Source organism: Artemia franciscana, chromosome 8 (assembly GCF_032884065.1).
Source record: "Artemia franciscana chromosome 8, ASM3288406v1, whole genome shotgun sequence".
NCBI classification, from domain to species: domain Eukaryota; kingdom Metazoa; phylum Arthropoda; class Branchiopoda; order Anostraca; family Artemiidae; genus Artemia; species Artemia franciscana.
Genome location: NC_088870.1, coordinates 26,670,885 through 26,695,761, shown reverse-complemented (window position 1 = coordinate 26,695,761; position 24,877 = coordinate 26,670,885). Strand labels below are relative to the sequence as shown.

At 36.2% G+C, this 24,877-nt stretch overlaps 4 protein-coding genes across 11 annotated transcripts in view; 1 reads left to right on the top strand and 3 right to left on the bottom strand.

Annotated features, from left to right (window-relative positions):
* LOC136030220 (cell growth-regulating nucleolar protein-like) overlaps window positions 1-16,681 on the bottom strand; it is a 56,533-nt gene extending 39,852 nt beyond the window's left edge. Inside the window, exon 1 of the mRNA XM_065709034.1 lies at window positions 16,554-16,681. The gene's annotated coding sequence lies outside the window, so the exon portion shown is untranslated. The remainder of the gene's footprint in view (window positions 1-16,553) is intronic.
* Window positions 10,305-17,032, bottom strand: LOC136030645 (uncharacterized). Its single transcript, XM_065709716.1, has 3 exons — window positions 17,002-17,032; window positions 12,890-13,000; window positions 10,305-11,470 (listed from the first exon to the last, which is right to left on the bottom strand). The coding sequence occupies exons 1-3, from the start codon at window positions 17,030-17,032 to the stop codon at window positions 10,305-10,307; spliced, it is 1,308 nt and encodes a 435-aa protein (XP_065565788.1).
* Window positions 17,033-17,034: 2 nt separating this feature from the next.
* On the bottom strand, window positions 17,035-18,717 carry LOC136030644 (uncharacterized). The gene has a single exon (XM_065709715.1). The coding sequence runs from the start codon at window positions 18,715-18,717 to the stop codon at window positions 17,035-17,037; it is 1,683 nt and encodes a 560-aa protein (XP_065565787.1).
* A 5,996-nt stretch (window positions 18,718-24,713) lies between these two features.
* LOC136030216 (monocarboxylate transporter 12-like) overlaps window positions 24,714-24,877 on the top strand; it is a 262,967-nt gene continuing 262,803 nt past the window's right edge. For all 8 annotated transcript variants that reach the window (XM_065709028.1, XM_065709025.1, XM_065709021.1 and 5 more), the window contains exon 1: window positions 24,714-24,826. The gene's annotated coding sequence lies outside the window, so the exon portion shown is untranslated. The remainder of the gene's footprint in view (window positions 24,827-24,877) is intronic.

Below are 24,877 nucleotides of genomic sequence, written 5' to 3'. Positions count from 1 at the left end.
ATAAAAGATTGTTACGTAAGTTAATTCTTAAGTTACGTATTTTGTTTACTAATAAAAACGTTCGTTAAAAATTAAAAGATCTAGTTGCCATTTTAAGTAACCGAAAAATTGGAGGGCAACTAGGCCTCCTTCCCCACCCCTTATTTCTCAAAATTGTCTGATCAAAACTAAGAGAAAGCCATTTAGCCAAAAAAGAATTAAAATGCAAATTTCATTTTAATAATTTATGTACAGAGAGCCAAAATCAGACATGCATTAATTCAAAAACTTTCAGAAATTAAATTAAAAAAAAAGTTTTTTGAAATGAAAGTAAGGAGCGACATTAAAACTTAAAACGAACAGAAATTACTCCGTATATGAAAGGGGCTTTTCCTCCTCGACACCCCACTCCTTGCGCTAAAGTTTGATTCTTACTAGCAACTCTACTTTTTAAAACAATAAAAAACTTTAGCGTAAGGAGCGGGGTTTTATTGTTTTAAACAGTAAAGTTGTGACAAAGGGTCAAACGTTAGCGTAAAGAGCGAGGCTTCGAAAAGGGGACAACCCCTTTCATATACGGAATAATTTCTGTTCGTTTTAAGTTTTAATGTCGCTCCTTACTTTCAGTTGAAAAAAACGTCATTTTTTTAAATTTAATATTATTAAAGAATGAAGCGCAGTTGTCTGTATGTTTACTACTTGTTTCAGAAGAAGGAATAGCAGATGCGACGAACGAGATTTGGGTATTTTTTAAGTTCCATCTCTACTTTGTATAGAAAGTAGTTATTATTTATCTATAGTCACAATCCATGGTTTATTTCTCTTACTTGATAGTTTATACTAAAATTTCTGAAAGGATCTTTAAATTAAGCTAGTTTAAAGTGCGTTACCAACTTGTGTGTGGGTTGACATCTGCAAAGTGAGTTATAGTGCAACAGTTTCTACCACTATTTCACAAAACTTTCATCATAAAGTGTTTCAAGAAAAATTCTGCCCAAACCTACTCTTACTTTACAATATTGCTAACGCTTCAGGGTCACTTTTCTGACATATAAACTATTTGTCGTGAATTTGAGAGAAAAAAACTAAAAAAAAAATCCTTTTCACCTTGGCCGACGGGATGGCCTAGATTTAAAATAATAACATTAAACTCAGCCATTTAATTGCAGTAAATATGGAGCTGGAGTCGAAAAATATTTTTTTACGTAAGGAGCAAATTTTAAAAGTAAAGGTGGTTAACTCAAGCTGCCAGAGCCAAGGCAGGCCAACTTGACACATCTCGGCATGTGCCTATCATTATCTCTTTCTCTTTCCCCATAATTTTGCTATTTGTTGAAAACAACAATTAACGGAGTCGAAAATGAATTACTATTAAGTATTTACAAATCTGATGATAGTGTTGTATGGCCATCTTCAAATCCCGACCGGATCCGGTGATATTGGGAGGAGTTGGAGGGGGAAACCTAAAATATTGGACATAGAGAGTTCGAGGGGGGAAACAGAAATCTTGGAAACCAGAAATCTTGGAAAACGCTTAGAGTGGACAGATCGGGATGAAACTTGATGGGACGGATAAGCACAAGCTCTAGATACATGATTGAAATAAATGGAACAGATCCGCTCTCTTTGGGGAAGTTGGGGGGATTTCCAATGCTTTGGCGAGTTCGGTGCTTCTGGACGTGCTAGGACGAATGAAAATTGGTAGGCATGTCAGGGAATTGCACAAATTGACTTGATAACAGTCGTTTCCCCGATTCGACCATCTGGGGGCTGAAGGGAGAGGAAAAAATGAAAAAAATGAGGTATTTTTAACTTACGAATGGGTGATCGGATCTTTATGGAATTTGATATTTAGAAGGACCTCGTGTCTGGTAAATCATATTTTGAATCCCGACCGTATCCGATAATATTGGGAGAGTTGGAGGGGGAAACGGGAAATCTTGGAAAATGCTTAGAGTCAAGACCGGGATGAAACTCGGTGAGAAGAATAAGTTCAAGTCCTAGATACGTGATGACACAATCGGACTGAATCCACTCTCTTTGGGGGAGTTGGGGGAGGGGGTGTTAATTCGGAAAAATTAGAAAAATTGAGGTATTTTGAACTTCAGAAGGCGTGACCGGATCTTGATGAAATAAGACATTTAGAAGGAACTCACGTCTGAGAGCTCTTAGTCCTTTTCTAAGATTTAGCCAGATTTTTCACAAATTGCTACCGAATGTGTTGTTACCGACTACAGTATCTTTAAGAAATTCTTATTCTAGTTTAATGGCCCTTGTGTTTAGTTGTTTTGTAAGTCTTCGGAAGGGAGAGTCTTCAGAAAGGGAGTTTGAAGTAGACACTGATATATAATCGTCAGGGCTATATCCATGACTTTTTCTGGGGGGGGGGGGGGCTTGAAAGTCAGTAGTCATCTGAATCAGAGTCTAAAGGAATGGAGCTAGATTTGCGAGTATATCCTGTTGAAGACGGTTTTAATGACTGAAAGTGACTTTATTATATGAATATATAATGTTCTGCTATTATGATCCAGTACTTAGTTAATCAAACTTGTCAAAGTGTTGCAAACTACTTTTTTATTTGTATTTGGTGCTTTTATAAACAAATGATAAATAACATGTATATAATATAAGAAATGTGGCTGAATGAGGCTATTTAAACATGCAAGGCTGTTAGGATAAATTTCTTAAGTTTGAATCTAGAAAAAACAAGAACTAAGAGCTCATATGGCCACTTGTGATGAGGTCGGAAGAGCCAAGAGTATGGTAAGAGCTCTAGCAAAATTCTAGGAGTCAATAGATTGATTTAAAAGTAAAATCAGAGGTTTAATGCCGGTCGGGATTTAAAATAAGAGCTCTGAGACGCAAGGTCCTTCTAAACATCAAAACTCATAAAGATCCGACAACCCACTCGTAAGTTAAAAATACCTCATTTTTCATCTCCTTTAGACCCCCCACCCCCTGATGGTCGAACCGGGGAAAACAACTTTCTCAAATTAATTTGTGCAGGCCCCTGACATGCCTACCAATTTTCATCGTCCTAGCACATCCAGAAGCACCAAACTCACCAAAGCACTGAACCCCACCCTATACTCCCCCAAAGAGTACGGATCCAGTCCGGTTACGTCAATCACGTATTTACGACGTTTGCTTATTCTACCCACCAAGTTTCATCCCGATCTCTCCACTCTAAGCGTTTTCCAAGATTTCTGGTTTCCCCAGCCAACTCCCCCCAATTTTATAAGATCTGGTGGGGATTTAAAATAAGAGCTCTGAGACATGAGTCCTTTCTAAATATCAGATTTCATTAAGATCTGGTCACCCGTTCTTTAGTTAAAAATACCTCATTTTTTCTAATCTTTCCGAATTAACACCCCCCAACTCCCCCAAAGAGAGCAGATACTTTCCAATTATGTCAATCACGTATCTAAAACTTGTGATTATTCTTTACATCAAGTTTCATCCCGATCTCTCTATTCTAAGTGTTTTCCAAGATTTCCGGTTTCCAAGATTTCTGTTTCCACCCTCCAGCCTCCTGTATCTCCGGATCCAATTCAAAATGAGAATGGAGCATCTGAGACATAAGACCTTTCTATATATCAAGTTTCATTAAGATCCGATCACCCATTCGTAAGATAAAGAAACCTCAATTTTGACATTTTCCAAGATTTCTAGTTTATCCCTCCAATTCCCCCAACCTCATCGGATCTGGAGGTGATTTAAAATAAGAGCTCTGAAGCACAATATCCTTCTAAATATCAAATTTCATTACGATCTGATCACTCGTTTGTATGTTACAAATGCCTCATACTTTCTAATTTTTCTCAATTACCCCCCCTCCCAACTCCCCCAAAGAGAGCGGTTCCATACCGGTTATGTCAATCACGTATTTAGAATCCGTGTTTATTATTCTCACCAAGTTTCATCCTGATCCCTCCACTCTAAGCAATCTCCAAGATTTTCGGTCCCCCCAACTCCCCCCGGTGACACTGGATCTGGTCGGGATTCAAAACAAGAAATCTGAGTTACGAGGTTCTTCTAAATATGAAGTTTCATTAGGATCCAATCACTCCTTCGTAAGTCAAAAATACCTCATTTTTTCTAATTTTCAGAATTAACCCTCCTCCCAACTCCGCCAAAGAGAGCATATCCGTTCGGTTTATGTAAATCACGTATCTAGGACTTGTGCTTAGTTTTTCCACCAAGTTTCATCCCGATCCCTCCACTCTAAGTCATTTCCAAGAATTCCGCCCCCCAAACTCCCCCCAATGACACTGGATCTGGTCGGGATTTAGAGATGGGAGTTATGAGGTTCTTATAAATATGAAATTTCATTAAGATCCGATCGCTCCTTTGTAAGTTAAAAATATCTAATTTTCCAGAATTAACCTCCCCCCCCCAACTGCCCCAAAGAGAGCGGATCCGTTCCAGTTGTGTCAATAACGTATCTAGGACTTGAGCTTATTTTTACCACCAAGTTTCATCTTGATGCCTCCACTCTAAGCATTGCCAAGATTTTAGGTTCCCCCCAACTCCCCCCAATGTCACCGGATCCGGTCGGGATTTAAACTAAGAGCTCTGAGACATGATACCCTTCTAAGTATCAAATTTCATTAAGATCCGATCACCCGTTTGTAAGTTAAAAATACTTCATTTTTTCAAATTAACTGTCTCCTCCCCGCTCCCCCCAGATGGTCGAGCCGGAGAAACGACTATTTCTAATTTCATCTGGTCTGGTTCCTGATACGCCTGCCAAATTTCATTGTCCTAACTTATCTGGAAGTGCCTAAACTAGCAGAACCAGGACAGACGGACCGACAGACAGAATTTACAATTGCTATATGTCACTTGGTTAACACCAAGTGCCATAAAAAGCTAACATGATTTTACTCCTTTTTTTTTTTTTTTTTTTTTTTTTTTTTTTTTTTTTTTTTTTTTTTTTTTTTTTTTTTTTTTTACAAAATGGACGTCTGATATCAGGCACAGTCTAAGTGCTGAGGAATTACCTAAGGTACATGATTACTAAAGGGATAAACTAGACTAATGATTGAATTGACTAAACTCTAGATGAGGGGCATTACCTTTTTTAAGCCCATGAGAATCGGAATCATCAAAATACTTCATAAAAATCTGAATGTAATGCTTAAACAGAAATGCTCAATTGGTCTTGTAGCTACAGGGCAACTCTAAAACATCAATTTCGCCCTATATTTCCCAAGGAGTACCATATTCTAACCTATTTTACCAATTTTATGTGATTTTACCAATTTCACTTGCCCAGTTTTCATTTTTATGGTAATTTTACAACGCTATTGGAAAAAAAAATTAAATTGCCTTATATCACAATTAGCAGCAAGATAGAGTTGTCTTAACCTCTTGTAGATTTCCTGCTGGCTGTGGTGTGGTCATTTCAGTTGATGTTTCAGTCCCAATTGAGCTTTCAGTCAACATTGGCCCAGGCCCAATCTTTGCTAACCCCAGCTTTGAATGAGTCTTAACGGCTGCCTGGACTCTTGTCCAACATAAAAAAAAAATCGTTGTTCCCTTTTTAAAGACCAGGAGAGAGCGATTTTTTTTTTGCTGTGGACACTTGTACAGCTCAAGAGAGAAGGGTTAAGTACTTGTTTCACTCCCCCAGAGTTCAGCAGCTTCTGAGTTGTTATTGCATCATGCCTCTTTTCTCAATATGTCAGTGCGGGCAACTTCAAAGCTTGTAGGCTTTGTTAATACAGAGTATACTGCCAGGTGGGGACACGTTTTGTTGCCCTTCTCTGTACATACTCTATGGCTCAAGCATTCACTTTGTATTGTGGGGTGCTACTACCATTCCAAACTCAAGGTGAGAGTAGACAAGGGCTGTATACAGTTTCTTTACCTATACAGTATACAGTTTCTCCAGACAAGGGCTGTATACAGTTTTATTTATGAATGTGCACTTTATAAGTCCAAGGGCTTGTTTAGCTTGAGCAACCTGCGCTCATGTGAGTCTATGAAACTTTAATTCTTAATCAATAACAACTCTTAGATCCTTTTCTTCCCTCACTGCTTCGAGTTGTTCACTTTTAATATTACAATTATACTGAGGGTTGTTTTTTCAAAGATGCAAAACTTTGCATTTTGAACTACTGAATTGCACACCCCCTAGCAGTGGAAAAATTTTCCAGACTTTCCAAACTTTGTTATAGGTGAAAGATCTCCTCTTCCGTTTCAACAGAACAAATAAGGCTGCCAACATATAAGGTAAGTGAGTTTTTCCGGTTAGTTATGAAGTCATTTATATACATGCTGAATAGAGTTGGTCCAACAGTTCTTGTGGGATGGCAATGACAACAGGAGACATGGTTGAGCAGGTAATGTTGCCGTCACCTTCATACATTGTAAGTTTCTGAGACCTGTCAGACAAAAAACGCCTGAATCAACAAAAAAACATCATTGACTACTTGATAGGCGCTTAATTTTAGATTCAGGTAAAAGTATTCTACTTTATCAAATGCTTCTACCTGATCAATCAGGAGAATGTCAAAAGTTTTACCAATTTCGAAAATACTTGTAGTACTATCATAAGAATGGATCAACTTGGTTTCAACAGATCTGCATATACAAAAACTATGTTGACCCTAAATAAACAACTTGTTATTCTCAAATAAGTTAATAAGAGCATCATTGACAATAACTTCCATAATTTTGCAAATAACTGAGATAAGACTAATTGGTCTGTAATTTTCAGCATAATCCTTGTTTTCTTTCTTAGGTTTGATATGTGCAAGCTTCTAATCTTGGGGCAGTTCTTTCCTGTCACTTGACATGCAAAGATACAAGTGACAACATTTGATATATACTCAGCAGTTTCTTTAAGATGCCTGCAGAAAATGTCAGTGGTAATGACTTCTTTGGAATTATTGGGGCGGTTCTTTTCTGTCACCTGACATGCAAAGATAGAAGTGACAACATATGGTATATACTCAGCAGTTTCTTTAAGATGCCTGCTGAAAATGTCAGAGGCAATGGCTCCTTTGGAATTATGAACAATTTTCTGGGTTGTATTACCTTAATTTGCATTTTGGAGCAAATTAGGATCCTTATTGTGCAACTTATTTTGGCATTACTTTCAGTTTCAATATCTCTAGCCTCAGTTATAAGCTCACTACATAAATCAATTTGTGCTAAACCATTCCAAATCAATTTATAATTAATGAAATTCTTTTTAACCTTACTATTATTTTGCTTACTAATATTGATTCTATTTAAAATGCAAACATGGTACTAGCACCAAGGGATGGAAGGTATGGAGTTCTGGCAACCTTTTCAGGATTCTTGGTGATAAGAAGGTCAAGTAGTGAAGGTGTTTGTGAGTTTCTAAATCTAGTTGGCAGGTTAACAATTTGGGCTAGAAGGTTATCAACAAGGGTTTGAGTAGTTGTACAGGAGGGGTGGTTAGCACAGGGATACTTTATACCATAAGATCAACAGACCTCCAGCATGTTAAAACATCATCAATGCATGTTCTTCTTTTATTGACTATAAAAGTCAAGAGATTACACAGCATACCTTAGTCTAAATTGGCAGTTTCAAGGCTGTACACAGTAAAGAGAAATAACAAATGCATTGGATGCATTAATCTAATGTATTTGCTAACTTCATAAAGAAAAAAAAATGAAATTAAGTATTGGACTAAGCTTCTTTTTCACCATTTTCATACATTTTGCTCTAGTCAACAATAGGACTCTATAGAAAAACAACCTTTTGTGATGCTTTATCTCTATTTCAAAGCATCTGTTGCAGCAGTTATGACAAACAACAAGAAGGTATAGAAGGGGACAAGTCCTGGTCTACCCTCAGAAATGGCTCTGTCAGGGACTATTGATTCTTGGTGTCAGGGCAAGGACTACAAGAGTAAAACAACATTCATGCTAAAAAATGTAAAGTAGCATTACGTTCTAAATCCTTCCAGAGACTTTACATTGTCAAATTAAAAACTTCAAAAGAAAGTTTACTGGGAGTAGTCCTCATCTTTGAATAATAGCATTTCTTAGATTTGTAAATAAAAAAATTCAGTTCCTAACAAAGATGTTATTATTATATAGATGTTAAATAAATGTATTTTTCTTACAAGTTGCACAACTCTTTTGCATCAGTTTATCCTAGAAATAGGAAATTTGTATGCAAGAGGGTTATATTGAAAATAACTAGTTTTCAGACGAAAATAAAGGATGACATTAAATCTTAAAACAAGCAAAGGGTATCTTGTATATGAGGGAAGCCAGTCCACTCATCTCTAACCCCTATTCATTACACAAAAGTTTCATGGAGGCTTAACTAAACGCCTTTTTGAGTGCAACAAACATAATCATTTGGTAATTCCAACCATTTTATTTTTCATTGGCTTTCCAAAACCTCAAGGAAATTCAAAGGAAAGTCTTTTGTTTCAATGAATAATTCACAAAAATTACCTACAAATAAGGTGAACATAAGACTACTATTCAATGCCTTATGCTCTTTCTGAATATAATAATCATTTTTGGCACACATTTGTTTTAATTCCTTTAAAGATCATCGAAAATGATATGTTTTTGTTCTTATTTTAGACACAGCTCATATAAGCCTACCTCTTTTAGCATCTCTCTTGTTAAAACCAGTATTACTCATAAACTGAATCAATAGTGACAAATTCAAGAATCAATAAATGCATAGGAAATATATAATATGAGCTAAATTTTTAATTAAGGTTTGAAAGGTAAGGTTAAAGTTTGATTTATACCAAAAACAATTACAATAGCCCATTCAGAAAGAGCCTAAAAAAGGGCATCAAGTGGTATGTTCACTTTATTCATAGGTCATTTAGGTGAATTATTCAATATTCACCAGAATTATTTTCTTAATATGTTTCCTTTGCAATAGTCCCTAATCTAGACCTTTACCATCATTTGTACAATGCTAAAAACAATTTTTATTTTGGGCAGTGTGATTTTTATTTATAAAAACATATTCTTAAATATTGTAAAATGCTTAGGCCTACTTATATCATCCCTAAAGGCGCATTGTTTTACTTTACCCCCACCTAATGAACAAATAGGTGGTAAAATGTTTCTTCAGCTACTTTTGGCTGGAAAGGGGTTAGGCTAGGATAATGAAACTTTCAGGGATGGGTATACAGGCTGAAGTATGTCCTGGGAAGGTATTTTGAAGTACTTATTCATTTATTAATACCAATTACGGTAAGCTTTCAAGCTTGTCGCAATAAATATAATAAATAGAAGTTATGACAACATAATACATAATACAACTGACAACATAGTACACACATATAAATCGATGAAAATAACGACTACAACAAACACTGACAAATAATACTATAAATTATTTAAAAATGATTTACTTTGAAAATTTGTTTCTGCTAGTCTTGTTTTGAATTTATTTATGTCATCTGTTAGAAATGTTTTAGGTGGAATGTCATTCCATGGCTTCCACACCCTGCTGTAAAATGAATGTTGGCCTATTTTCCTTTTTGAAAGTGAGGGGTACAATTTATGTGGGTGATAACGGGTCCTGTTAGTGTCATTAAATGTGAAGAACTGTGATGTATTTATATTATCAATGCCTTTGATTATACGGAATGTGTTAATAATGTCTGCCCTATCCCTTCGGAATTGAAGACTTGACAATCCTAGCCTGTGCAGTCTATTTTCATACGGCAAATGTTTCAAATAAGGTACAAGCTTAGTTGCTCTTTGCTGTATTTTTTCAACCCTTGCTCTGTCATTTTTATTCAATGGATACCATACTGACGAATTGTATTCGAGTATAGGTCGAACTGTTGATTTATAAATGGCAATGAATGAATGGAGATTAAACTTACGGAAATTCCGTCTAAGACATAATAGCTGATAGTTTGCCTTACGAGTTACTTCAGAGACATGCTTGTCAAACCTAAGACTAGAATCAAAATGAACACCAAGGTCACGGAAATTTTCAACAGGTAAGATTGAATGTCCAGCAAGATGGTATTGGTAACTTTGTTCTACTTTGCCGAAGTAATGGACAACCCTACACTTATTTTCGTTGACAAACATGGAGTTAGCATTACACCAATTGTGCACTGCATCCAAGTCTTTTTGAAGCAACGAAGCTTCATCTGAATTTGTCAAGGAGCAGTAGAGCTTTACATCATCTGCGAACATTTTAATTGTGGAATGGTGGACAACAAGAGGCAAGTCATTGATGAAAAGGCAGAAAAGTACTGGACCAAGGCAACTACCTTGTGGAACGCCATTTAAAACTATCTCAGCAGAGGACAAAGCATCACCAACAATCACTTTCTGTGTCCTGCCTTATAGATAATCACCAATCCAATTCAACATTCTGCCACCAAGGTGATATACCTCATACTTTTGAAGTAAAAGCGGAATGGAAATTTTATCAAACGCCTTAGAAAAATCTATATAGATGCAATCAAACCTGAGACCTTCATCTGCCATCCTATGGAAGTCAGTAATTACTTCCAAAAGCTGTGTATTACATGAACGTTTTTTATGGAATCCGTGTTGAGATGGATGCCAAAGAAGATTCGATTCGAAATAATTTTGTATTCTCTTGACAATTAGTTTTTCCATAACTCTGGAAAAAATTGAAGTGTTTGATATTGGTCTATAGTTTTTAAATTGCGTTTTTGTGCCACTTTTATACAGGGGTTTAATTATTGCTTTTTTCCATGCCAAAGGGCAAGTACCAGACGCCAGACACAGATTATACAAATGTGTCAGTGGTTCAGTGAGTACTGTTGCAAGCTCTCGGATCATATGGATTGAAAATCCATGAATATCTGGTGATTTATTTGTGTCAAGATGCTTCAAGACCTCAAAAACTTGTTGATCTTCAAAGTCGGAATCATCAAAATCTATTGTGAAATTGGTAGAAAAATTAGGATCAATAGGAGTTTCATTGTGAGGTCGTGTAAAAACAGATGAAAAAAGTTTATTAAAATGTTCAGCTTTTTCATTATCATCGTATATATTTGTCTGTTTTTCAGGGTCAGTGAATGAAGTTGAGAATGGGGACTGTGATGTCTGGTTTTTTCTTAGATATTTCCAAAGCCTTTTTGGGCAACTTTGAGCTGATGCAATGACAGAAGATTCAAGTGCCTCACGATTTGACCGAAGAAGCCTAGTTGCTCTTTTATATCTTATCCATGACTCAGTGCTTCTTATTTTAATATACTCACGCCACCAATAATTTTTTTCGCTAATAGCTTGTAGAATTTCTCGAGGAAGAGTTTGTCTATTTTTATAGAGCTGACTATAAGCTATAGTCAGAATAAATTTGTTTTGACCCACTACCAAAGCCTCATAAATCAGCTCAAATACTTCATTAACATTGTATTTATTTTCCCTCAACTGTTCTGTGATACATAGTGATAAAATGAAATTTCGGAAAGACTCATAATCGCCTTTAGTGTAATTATATTTAAGAGTCTGTTTTTGAGGAGTAGGATCATCACCTGAAGATTTTAATGACAGTTTGAGATTTTAATGACTCTTGAGGGTCCTGAAATTTGACTACATGAATGGTGACATGACATGAACTATTGAAATTTTGAGACTGCAACATTTTACCTTAATTTTCAGTTATTGGGTTCTTTTACTCTGGCTTTAGTTCTGAAAATGTGATTCCTGTTATTTGAGTGGAATTTCAAGCCATATCAATGTGTTTTTTTTTCTCGAAATTATGAAATATATCTGCATATCTTTGAAGTCTTATAAATTGGGATTGAGCAAAGTTGTGAAGCTGAAAACAGTTTTGTTGTATTTCATTTAAGCAGAAGATCTATTTCACAAGGTTTCAATTTTATAACATACATATTTCAAAAGGTCATCAAAGGTCAGGAACCTCTACAGGGGTTACCTACATATAACTCTATGTATCACTATTAATTCTGCAGCATGGCATTTTAGTGGATCATATAAATTAAAGGAGAAGGTAAAACTTTACTTTTGTCACAAGCTGTATAAGGTGAAAACTATGTGGCAAAGTAGCATAGTTTCTGTATTATAGCACTTAGAAAAGCTAATTCTAGAAGCACATTAATTTCTGGTTGACCCTTCTCCTCTATGGGGCAAACTAAAAATGTGTAAAGTGGGCAGGGTTTTGAAGCTCAGAGAAAGTTGAGGTTGTACAATATGACTGAAATTATAGTTTAAATACTAATTCCACTCATCACTGGTGATTTCTGTATATTAGGAAGTTGTAAGATAACAAAAAATTCACACATCCATTAATGCTAATATCCAAGATGGTTCACTTTCACTTTGATTTTAAAATGACTTTGACTTTTGATTTTCTGAACAATTGCAATAACAGCTGTTGTGACATTGGCCAGTGATGAAATTTGAACTGGCAAATCAGAGTGATTAGTTAAATATTATGTTTATGTTCTGTTGACTTGAAGGTAGGCAGTGCAATGTCCAATTTTGCTTACAGGTAACATTACCTATAGAACGAAGTGTATTAGTTCATGAGCCCTGTGGGCAGCAGGGCTCATGGACTAATATACTTTGCTCTATAGGTAATATTACCTGTAAGCAAAATTGGATGTTTGTTTTGTTTTAAAGTGAACCATCTTGGATATTAACATCAATGGATGTGTGAGTTTTTTAATTATCTTTTGACTGCCTACTACACAGAAATTACCATGATGACTGGAATTAGTATTTAAAATATAATTTCATTCATATTGTACAGCCCCAACTTTTCCCTTGGCTTCAAAACCCTGTCCCCTTGATGCATTTTTAGTTTGCCCCATGGAAGAGGAGGGTCAACCAGAAATGGATGCACTTCTAGTTTTAGCATTTCTAATTGCTACAGTGTGAAAACTATGCTGCTTTGGGTAAAATTGTAGCATTTCATATAACTAACTTACCAATAAAGTGAGCAACTTGATGCCTTTTTATGCTCTTTACAAGTATAGTAATTGCTTCCACTGTAAATTCAAATTTAAGCACTTTTTGAGCTCTTACAAATGACAAATTTTCTGAAAGTTATGACAGTTTATATAACTGCCTTACCAACAAAGTGAACATACCATTTGATGCCTTTTTTATGTTCTTTACAAATATAATAACTGTTTCTACTGCAAATTCAAATTTAAGTACTTTTTGAGCTCTTAAAAATGACAAATTTTCAATGAAAGTATGAGTTATCACTTGTTTTCCATAAAATAATACTACATTTTCTCAGAACCATCTTTTTTTGGTCTAAAAAAAAAAAATAATGCTACATAATCTCAGTACTAATATTATTTATTATTAAGGTTAGTTTAGGTTAGGTTAAAAAATGCTTAAATTTGAATTTACAGTAGAAATGATTATTATATTCATAAAGAGCATAAAAAAGGCATTGAGTGGGTAAGTCAGTTATATGAACTGCTATAGATTTACCCTGCTTTGCAGCATAATTTCCAGTTTAGACTGCTTATGAATGAAACTAAACAATTATGAAGGAGAAAACCAAAAAGCCATCTGTATAACTTCATTCATATTTCTCTATAATAATTTGATATTTAAAAAGTCATAGAGAAGACTTTTTATCATTCTTCATGTTTAGAGGAAACATAATGTTGTCTTTTGTTAAAATTCTAGCTCAGTGACTTTTGGCTATCTCAGAAAGGGGTTAGGTTAGGAAAATGAAACTTTCAGGGATGGGTCTAAAGGCTAAAGTATGTCCCAGGAAGGTATTTTGAAGTACCTACCTTCACTCCCTCTTCCTCTAGAGGGCCCTGACTTTTGATGACCTTTAAAAATGCATGTTACAAAAGTGAAACACTGCAAAATAGGTCTTCTGCTTCAATGAACTACAACAAAGTTGTTTTTAGCTTCAGAACTTTGCCCAATCTCAATTTATATGGTTTTTAAGATATACAAATACATTTCCTAAATTTGGAAAAAAAAAACATTGATATGGCTCAGAATTCTACTCAAATAACAGGAATTACATTTTGAGAACTAAAGGCAGAGAAAAAGCAACTGGTAACTGAAAATTAAGATAAAATTCTAGTTAATTGACTTCTTGCTATCTTGGAAAGGGTTTAGGTTAGGAAAATGAAACTTTCAGGGATGGGTCTACAGGCTAAAATATGTCCCAGGAAGGTATTTTAAAGTACCCACCTCCACTCCACTCCTGTTAGAGGGCCCTGAAATTTGCCTATATGATAGGTTTATACCTATTGAAATTTTGACAAAACAACATTTTACCTTAATTTTCAGTTACCAGTTGCCTTTCTCTGTCTTTAGTTCTGAAAATGCAATTCCTGTTATTTGAGTAGAATTTTTGAGCCATATCAATGTTTTTTTCAAAATTTAGGAAATTTATTTACATATCTTTAATGGAATTGAGCAAAGTTATGAAGCTGAACACAATTTTGTTATACTTCAATTAAGCAGAAGATCTATTTTGCAGGGTTTCACTTTTACAACACACATATTTTTAAAGGTCATCAAAGGTCAGGGCCCTTTAGAGGGAGAAGGAGTGGAGGTAGTTGCTTTGAAATACCTTCTCAGGGTATACTTTAGTCTGTAGATTCATCCCTGAAAGTTTCATTTTCCTAACCTAAACCCTTTTTGAGATAGCAAGAAGTCAATTAACTAGAATTTTACTGTAACATGTTGTTTTGTCAAAATTTCAATAGATATAGACCTATCATGTAGGCAAATTTCAGGGCCCTCTAGAGGGAGAAGGAGTGGAGGTGGGTACTCTAAATTACCTTCCCCAGATATAGTTTAGAATGTAGACCCAGTAAAATTATAGCAAACCATATAACTGGCTTTTGTATAAAGTGAATATACTACTTGATGCCTTTTTTTATGTCATTTACAAATATAATAATTGCTTCTACATCAATTCATACTTAAGCAATTTTTGAGCTCTTAGATAAATTAATTTTACTAATGTTATGGTGTTTTCTTCTTTGTGCTGAGAAAACGTAGTTATTTTGTCAAAACAGGCTATCCTGCTGGTCATCAACTTGGGCCCTACAACTCAATGCAACTAAATGCAAGGTATTGCACTTAGGGCACAATAACCCCCACCATTGCTACCATATAGGGTGTGATCAATTGGAAGCAGTGGCTGAGGAGAGAGACTTAGGCATCATTGTGAACAAAGATTTAAAATTCCACAGCCACACTCAGGCTCAGGTTGCAAAAGCTAATCAAGCTCTTGGACTCATTAAGTGCTCTTTTGTAACCAGAAAGTCACGTGTGGTTACAAAACTTTATAAATCCCTTGTCTGTCCCCACCTTGAGTTTGGCTTGACTTTGACCTTTCCACAAAATAAAATGGACACAAGTGCCCTTGAAAGTGTCCAAAGGAGAACAACCAAACTGGTCCGCGGCTTAAATAATGTCCCTTACCAGGATTGCCTAAGTTCTCTGAGACTTTCAACCCTCATGTATCAAAGATATAGAGGAGATGTGATAATGGCACACAAAATTTTCAAATCTGGTCACCTGAACCAGATCTTCACCCCCTCCCTGCCTAACAATTCAAGAGGTCACAGTCTAAAGCTTCACCTGCCAGGATTTTGGAGAAGGGAATGACATGGCTTCTTTTCCATTTGGGTGGTCCCCCTCTGGAATAGCCTATCCAAGTCTACCATCCAAGCTGAGACTCCCCACTCCTTCTAGGCTGGAGTTGACAGGGACTGGGAAAGGGCTGAGCGGAGGCTGGACTGGGAATCTAAGCCAACATAGTTACATCACTCACCACTAGCAAGAACTACAGGAGGATCTACCACCTTATCTTGCTGGCAAATGTGATTTAAGGTAATTAAGGTAAAAACAGTGCAGAGAAAATGTAGAATTATTTTGTCAGAAACAACAGATAATTTGTACTTTAATTGAAAATTCATCATTTTAAGGAGCTTAAAAAGTGCTTAGATTTGAATTTGTGGTAGAAGTGACTATTATATTTGTAAAGAACATAAAAAAGGCATTAAGTGGTATGTTCACTTTATTGGTAAGTTAATTATATGAACTGTCATAATTTTTAGAAAAATTTGTCATTTTTAAGAGATAAAAAAGTGGTTAAATATCAACTTAATGTAGAAGCATTTATTATATTCATAAAGAACATAAAAAAGGCATTGAGTGGTATATTCACTTTATACAAAAGCCAGTTATATGGTTTACTATAAATTTACCATAGACCCATCCATGAAAGTTTCATTTTCCTAGCCTAACCCCTTTCCAAGATACCCATAAGTCACTAAACTAGAATTTTACCAAAATACCTTCCAGTAACATGTTTTAGCCTGTTGACCCATCCCTGCAAGTTTCATTTTCCTAACCTAACCCCTTTCCAAGTTACCCAAAAGTAGCTAAAGTAGAATTTTACCCAAATAGACTAGCCAATAGCCTATAGGGCAAAATATTAACCAATTAGATACATAGACCTGTCATAAATATAATTCCTATGATAAACTCTAGTAATAAGGAAAGGGGAAGCCCTCACCTATAAATTTATCAGATACCCAGTAGACCTAACTGGACAGCCATCCAATCAAGAATTAAATTGCTACAATATCTCACCTAGAGAATGGATTGTTTTGCCATTAAATTGAATAAGATGTTAAGTGGTATATTCTCTTTTCAACTGATTTTGTATTAGGTCAGATTTTTATTATTGTTCATCTAATCGGTTGTTTTTTCCGCTGCTTCTTCATTGAAATAAGAAAAGCCACGAGGTACACTGATGGTCCCACAAAATTCCCCTCCTTCTTCTTTCCTTCCCTGTGTCCTTTTACTTGTCCGATCACTTATCTGACTAATCCATTCCATTCCATAATTTGTATGAGGGTATACAGACTGCATACAGTCCTTTCACCCCTTTGACTTCAAGATGGCACTAGCAATCCTTCTTTTTCATTCTCTCTTCTCTTCTGTTTGGTTTGTGGGAAGTGCGAGTACTTGAGCTACCTGTCCCCAGCAGTTTAAGGCCAAGAGGCCGGCCGGTACCAATACGGCTCTTCCTACTCACTCTCGCTCTCTTCTGCACAGTAGATCTTCATTACTAAATTAGCTCGTTTTCCATTGTCTTTTTCATAATTTGGATCATCACCCTATAGATCGGCCTTTCAGTATTATGAGGTAGTTGAAAACTAATGATGGAGTCAAACATTTCTTCAATCTTCAGTTTTTTACAAATTATCTTAATCTTATTAGTTTCGGGTGCAAGTATATGGCAATCAAAAAATATGTGTTGGGGAGTTTCCTCTGTTGTTAAACACCACCTGCATAGTGGAGAATGATACAAATTCCATTGAAATCGGACAGAATTCAGAAAAAGATATCCTGATTTCAGTCTATAGTACCACACTGTGTCTTCTCTAGAACGAAATGGGGAATTTCGAAATGGTAGACAAATTATTTGTCCACGGCGTTTCATAATATCTCGTAGGTTCCCCAATTTTGATTCTGGCTGGGGGTCAATATTTGCTGCTTCATTTGCTAGCCTATCAGCAGTCACGTTATGAATCAGTCCTTTATGACTAGGAATATGCTGGAAGCAAACAAAAGTACCACATTTATTTAATCTTTGTAGATCATCTCTTATTAATTTTAAATCTGAATCAGCAGCCTCATAATTTATTTTTCTTATTAATTGAATTGCAGAATTTGAATCTGTAAGGATTAACACATTCTTTGACGAAAGGTTTAGTCTGGCCATAGTTTCAAGTGCTTTATGTATAGCAAATAACTCTGCTGACAGAATTGAAGTGTGGGATGGAAGAGTTGCTGATATATTCAAGGAAACATGAGGAATACACACACCTGCTCCTGCTCTTGATCCTTTTACTGAACCATCCGTGAAAGCTAGAATATGTTCAGGAAAGTGTGAGGATATCTTATTAGCAAAGAGTTGACAGACATACTGATCTGAATAATGTGACTTGTCTTTAGAAACTAACTGAAGATGACAATCAGGAGCCACCATTTCCCATGGTGGAGATTTTGGAAAAGGGTAACTATCCGCCTGTTCATTTTTCCAATTTGGGTAATCTTTTAGATACTGGCTAAAAGAAGATAGTAGGTGTTGGGGCTTAGCAGGATTTCCAAAAGTGGAGGGAAAAACTGCATGGATTTTGCCATATGTTTGTATTTTTGTGAAATAGCAGTTTCTCTGCATAGTAGCCCTGTCTTTCAGAGCAGGTAGTCCAGAAAGTTCTTTGAGCTTAACCACTGCAGTATGTTTGTGGAGCCCCACAGCAATTCTGATGGCTGAATTTTGGAGTGTCTCAAGGGTATTGAACAAGGTAACCGGGATATTTGTAAGAAATTGTATGCCATATTCCAATTTAGGCCGAATATACATTTTGTAAAAGTCAATAATCAACTTTGGTGAAGATCCCCATTTAGATCCTACAAGTCGTTTGAGGATGGTTAGCCGTTTTAAAATTGCCATTCTTAACATCATTAAATATGGTTGCCATTTTAAACGAGAATCAAGAATCATGCCCAGTAGCCGAACTGCCGGCTCATAGACTATCTCACTCTCCTCTATCCTTAAGGGTTTCGGAAGGGTTACTTGTCGTTTATGGAACACAATTGCTTTTGTTTTTGGTATAGAAATGGGCAGTCCAAAGGCTTTAGAAAACAGGCACACATCATATATATCTTCCTGAATGATGTTTTGGAGTAAAGTAATAGTTCTTGTGTCTGTTCCACACAAGGAGATCGTCAGCAAATTCTCCATGTTTTGACTGGCTTCTAAGTTTTAGTTCAGAAATATATAGTGTAAATAAAAGAGGGCTTATGATAGTTCCTTGTGGGAGACCATCTTCAACTTGTTTTCTTACAGACAGTATTTCATTAATCTGTACTTGAAAGGAACGATCACATAATAAATGCATTATAATTGAGATCGCCAGAGGTGGAAAATTTTTATTATGCATAATTTCTTGTAACTTTTTACGTTTTACATTCCCATATGCATCTGTCCAATCAAACAATACAGCAATACCAACTTCGCCCTCCTGTAAAGCATCTGTTTCTATTCTAGTTATGTTGTCCATTGCACTATGACTCTTTCTAAAACCTGTCTGAGATTGGGGTATTATTTGATTTACCTCTGCAAACCATTCTAATCTCCTTAAAATCATTCGCTCAAATATTTTGCTGATTGTGGGGAGAACTGATATTGGTCTGTAAGATACAGGATCTTCTGGTGGTTTTCCAGGTTTGAGGATTGGGTAAATAAGTGCAATTTTCCAGGGGGTAGGAAATTTCCCTTCTCTCCATGCGTTGTTGCATACTTCCAGGAGCTTAGCTCGAAAAATGTCAGGTGTTTCAATCAACCATTTGATGTGTATCTCATCATATCCTGGGGCTGAATTTAAGTTGCATCTTTCAATAGCTGTCTGTAACTCAGAAAAGAAAAGGGTAACATTAACGACTTCTTATGTTGTGCTACAGAAGGGAGGACACATACAGGTGGATTTGGCAAAACAGTGTCTAGAGTTTTTTTCATGAATGTGTTTGCAAAAATATCAGCTTTTAGGAAATCAGAAGTTATTAGTTGACCCTGGTGTTTTATTTCATATTTGCGATCATCAAGTGTCATTCTCTTGCCATTCACCTTGCTTACGTATTGGTGAATCTTAGATACTGCAGTTTGATCATCTATGCTAGTCATAAATTTTTCCCATGCCTCTCTTTTGGCCTGTAAACATGTTTTTTTTACTTTTGCTGAGCTACGTTTATATTCAATTGCAGTGCTCATTGATGGATGTCTTTGAAATGCCTTTTTTGCTACGTTCTTAGCTTCCACTGCAGTAGAGCATAGTTCATTCCACCAATTTTTATTTCTCTTATTGCCAGTTGGAGTCCAAATATTGGGGCTTGTCTTGGGAATTGCTTTTTGAGCAGCGTCCATCATAATTTTGTTAAGTATTTTTACTTTATCATCAATTTGGGAAAAATCTTCCAGTAAATTATAATTGGCTTCTTGCAGGATTTGCTTGAACATTGGCCAATTACCTTTCTTGTTGATAAACTTCCTTTTTCCAGGTTTAGTTTGGTGGGACATATTAGAGATTGTAGTCTTAATAGCGCAGTGGTCACTTTGTAGATCTGTTACTCTACTTATTGAAACCTGGTCAACAGCAGCAGCAGGACCTAGTTGAATATCAATGGTCGAAAATTTTTTATTTTTTATATTATAATAAGTTGGCAAATTATATGGTGTTAGAACTGCTATATAATTATTTTCGAACAGTAATTTTTCAACATTTTTCCCAGCTCGGTTTGGTTGTTCAATATCTTCCCAATGAGTGCTATGAGCATTTAGGTCACCAAAAATAAACGAGTTGTGACCCTCAGCTTCTGTTGATAAAATATTATATATATCAGTATCCCCCTTTGGGTTATACATAGATTTAATTATTAAAGTGTCTCCTGAGCTTAAAGTGATTGATACTCCTACCACATCTATTTCATGGTCATGTTGCTTTAATGGTAATGGATAGTGAACTATTTTATCAGCTATAAAAATGAGCACTCCACCTCCTTTTCTGCCAGAATCTCTATCTTTTCGATAGCATTTGTATCCTGGTATGGACACTTTTTTCATATTATTTAAATGTGTTTCTTGGAGACAAATTACATCCACTTTTTCTTTATTAATATACGAGTAAAGTTCAATCATTTTTGTATTATTAAGTGAAAAAGTGTTCCACTGTAACACTATCAGTTTATCTATGTCACTAACATTGTTAATTAGTTGGGGGGGGGGGGGTGTTTTCTAATCATTGGGGAACTTGAATATTTTTGGCTGCAACAATAGCAATTAGTTCCTTAAATTCATCTGTAACTTCTTTCAGCAATGACTCTGGAAAGTGCTTTTCTAGTGTTTTCTTACATAGTTCATTTTTCATTTGTGTGTCATAATTTGATGATCGAATAAGTTCCTGGGTAATAATAAATTTTGTCAAGTTTCTTAGTTGATTACCAACTAAGATTGTGGGTGTTGGAGGCTTGATGTTGCTTCTTTGAGGTCCATTACCCCTAATAGATAAGAATTTAGGTCTTTTGGGTTGAGAGGGGGATACACCTGCAGGAATTCTTCCTACTTTGTGGTCAAGTCTGGGGAAAGAAGGGCTAGTTATACTTATGGGTTGCTCATTAGTTGATAGGGAGTAGGTCTCATAGAAGTTGGTAGCAGGAATTTTTTTCCACGCCTGCTGTGGTTGTCTTCTCAGCTCTTGGACTGGAGTTGGTCTCCTGGAAGGTGTATTGACAAAGTTTATATGAGGCTGACTAGGTTCTTTCCTCATAGCATTAGCAATTATGGGTACTGGTATTCTTTTCTTCTGTGCTTTTTTTACAATCTGGCTTCTTTGTTTGTATTTAGTACAAACATTTCTGTCATCAGAAAGATGTGAACCTCCACAGTTCATACATTTTGTTGGGTTATGGCAGTTGCTTTCAGAGTGACCCCTTGATGTACAGTTTTTACAAACAACAGCAGTGACAAATGGACAGAATTTTTGTGTGTGCCCTAGTTTCAAGCAGTGTTTGCATTGTATAGGTTTTTCATCATAGAGTCTAAAGGCAACTCTTCCACCAAACAAGAATAACTTTTCTGGTGAATAGTCTCCTTCAAATGCACAAAGAACAGAGTTACTTGCTACTAACTCATTGTTTTCATTTCTTTTTTTTTAGTCTTGTTATTGACTTCAGAGGGTAAGATAAAAGGGAACTATCAGTAAGACCCTCTTGGATGTCATTGTCAGTATATAAACTGGGTATATTATAAATGACCAGTCTAGTTTCTTTTTGAATTAGTTGTTCTTTTGGCTTACAAGTTACTTCCATATTACCAATATGTGTCAAGTCCAGCAGAGAGGTCAGACAGGCTGCATCATTGGCAAATACTTCAGCTTCTCCATTTCTGTTAATGAATATATCAAATTCCGTTTTTAACTTCTTGAAAATGTTCATCCTCAAAAAGTCAATATGTTTTTTTTGTTCAAATTTCAGGGGTTTGAGACTGGTATTTTTCTGGACAAGTGAGATTACAACAGAAAACATTCGAATGGATAATTCATAACTAGGGGTTGGGGCTGTTGACTCATCTGTTGGTACTGAAAGATTTGGGCCGTCAACCTTTCTTTTTTTATTATTCTTTTTCTTGAGTTTTTGAACTACTTGGAAGTCATCCCATGCCAGATGATTCTCATCATCTGGTACTTGACAGTTTGGTTCACACCACTGAGGTGAACCCACAGAAATCATTGTGCCATCACTAGATGTAGATGGTCTTGATGGCTGTCTAGTCCTGGCCTTTTCAATTTTATCGTGATCATTATTTGCAGGCTTAGTGATTTGAGGAGGAGAAATGGCAATATTGCTCTTAGGCTTAGCATGGCTCCCCTCTAGATAGGGATCATGTGGATCTAGCTTAGACATAAGTCTAGTAACTTCACAATATCTGAAAGGTGCTAAACCTCTTAAATAAAGAAATGACAATAATTGAATAAAAGATAAAACTTTAGATACTCTACTGCCAAAGCAATATAATTATCAAATATCTTCTTCTTCTTATTCAGCAGACGGGCTTTTCAGTTGATACTATTTAGCCCTTTTCCTTTTGGCTCACTCTGTGAGATCGACAGAGCTATGGAGCCGGTTTGTCTTGTATGATTTGTATCTGCTCAGATTTCTTGAAGTATATCTTTTGATACCAGCAGTTGAATTATAAGTGAGTATATATTGATCTCTGTGCTCTGCGGGAGAGTATGGTCAGCAAGACTCTTGGCTGTTGGTGGAATTTTGTGGTGTTTGAAGCATTCTACTATTTTACGTCGCAGGGTATACTGTGCAGACGTCAGCATATTACATTCAAATAGGCAGTGATCTATTGTTTCATTCTTAAGATTACATGACCTGCAAAGGGGGGACGAGGGAACTTCGCCACTTGAATTAGGAATCTGATATGAAAATGCCTGAAAATTTAGCCCATTTGAACCTGACCGAATCCTATGGTAAATCTTGGAAAGGTGCTTACTTGGGAAAGGTGATGGGGTAGGATTCTTATCAATTATCAGTACCTCTGTAAATCTCCAGTGGTAAATATCTCTAATGGGGATTGGTCTCCCACTTGGCTGGTCAATATTTAAAGCATTTTTGGCTATTTCATCTGCCTTATGGTTACCTATTATACCTGAGTGGCTTGGAATATACTGTATATGAGTTAAAATACCTTTTGAAGCAAAAATATCAATAATCCTAAGACAAAGAAATGTGTCAATATCCATCTTATTTTGAGAAGCTGACGAAAGAAGCTCTAGGCTTGACAAAGAATCAGAATATATTATAATATTTTTAATATTAACTTTCATATATTCATTAACCATGAGGAAATCTAGTGCCATGATTATGGCGTTTAGCTCGGCAGACATTACAGATGAATTATCAAATATTATATTAGTAAATATCCGTTCTTCTTCTTCTTCTCACAATCCAAGCGTTTGTGAGACGCACATGACGTAAGAGGTAACTCGGATTACCTTCTCGAACACTCAGAATTAGTTATCCGTAGGCGTGCACTTTCTAACCCCGAAAAAAAAGATTATTGAGGACAAGTGACGTCAATGCAGTGCTTCCACTCCTCCCGATTTATCGGGAGATCTCCCGACTTTTTGGAAAATCTCCCGACTGAAATTTCCTCCCGATAATCACCCGATTTCTGTTGAATTGAGCTCTGTCCAACTTGAAGTTTCTGATCTTTCTTGATTGTCTGGCAGAATGCAAAATATGTCTTTGTTGCCCCTAAAAGGGGGATTTCAAAGCCGCCGGCCGCGTTTGATTCACGGAAGTCAACTGCAGACCCTAATTAATGACCTAGTCGGCAGCTTGTCCCGTGAGAGACCATTGTTGTGTTCGAAAAAGGGTTGATTTGACTTGATTCTCAGCTCATAACTTCATCTGATCTGATCAGTCAACTCAGATAGTTCATTTCCACTGGATAATTTGTGTACAATAAGGACGTGGCTTACCTTACGTGACAGGATTTTTTAGGGTAAATACCAAGTCTACTGGAACTGGACAATTATACATCCCTGCACGTGGGCAATCCAAGAAGTAGGCTACTGACCAGTCCTAGGGAGTAGGCGGCTTTTCTGCTTCTATGATCTGTTTCTTCACCAAAATAACATGTTTTAACTTGCCAGTTCAAGGATTCTATAGTACAAATTCGAATACACTATTCTTACCGGTCTTATAGATATCCAGTATTCGCCAGACTACTAGCCTAGCCTATATCAAAATAACGATTTCGAGTGTCGGCGAAATCGGCTTCACAAGTCACAACAGAGCAAAATAACACTAGGGAGTAGGGTCAAGAACTATGCTCTCCTTGCTTTGCAAACGGGCCATACTCATAGCGCCGCCCACTACCGGTTCATATTCGAGATGCAAGAAGAAGAAGACGTCAAAGAATAATCTGGAAGCCCAGATTCCGGAAGTTCCGGGAGGTGAAGAGCGGACTTAAGACTCTAAAACATATTTTCGATTCTACTTTGTTCTGTCTCTCTATTACTGACATTTTTACCACCAATACAACTGGTATGTGAGACAAAACAGCTGTTTAAAACCTCCTGTTTTTTTCCCGAATTAAAAAAAAACCTCCCGATAATCTCCCGACTTTTTTGGAGTCGTTACTGGTTTCAGAAAAAAAAGTGGAAGCACTGCGTCAATGTTACATAGGCATTTTTTTAAATGGATAAACATGTGAAATCGTTAAGTCTAGAGAAAAGACAAGGAAGCTTTGAATAATGGAAATAATCTTTCCTTTTCAGTGACCTGTAAGTAATCTTATGCATATTCCATAGGATATTAAGGGGTTTTGATGTTTT

Bases quoted from the DNA above. Each gene is read 5' to 3' on its own strand.
- LOC136030644 (XM_065709715.1), bottom strand. From the start codon at position 18,717: ATGGAGAATTTGCTGACGATCTCCTTGTGTGGAACAGACACAAGAACT.
- LOC136030645 (XM_065709716.1), bottom strand. From the start codon at position 17,032: ATGAAGATCTACTGTGCAGAAGAGAGCGAGA. The intron at 13,001-17,001 runs GTGAGTAGGAAG...CATAACTTTCAG, and splicing joins CTGTGCAGAAGAGAGCGAGA to AAAATTTGTCATTTGTAAGA. The intron at 11,471-12,889 runs GTAAGTTAGTTA...TAAAATCTTCAG, and splicing joins TCAAGTTGCTCACTTTATTG to GTGATGATCCTACTCCTCAA.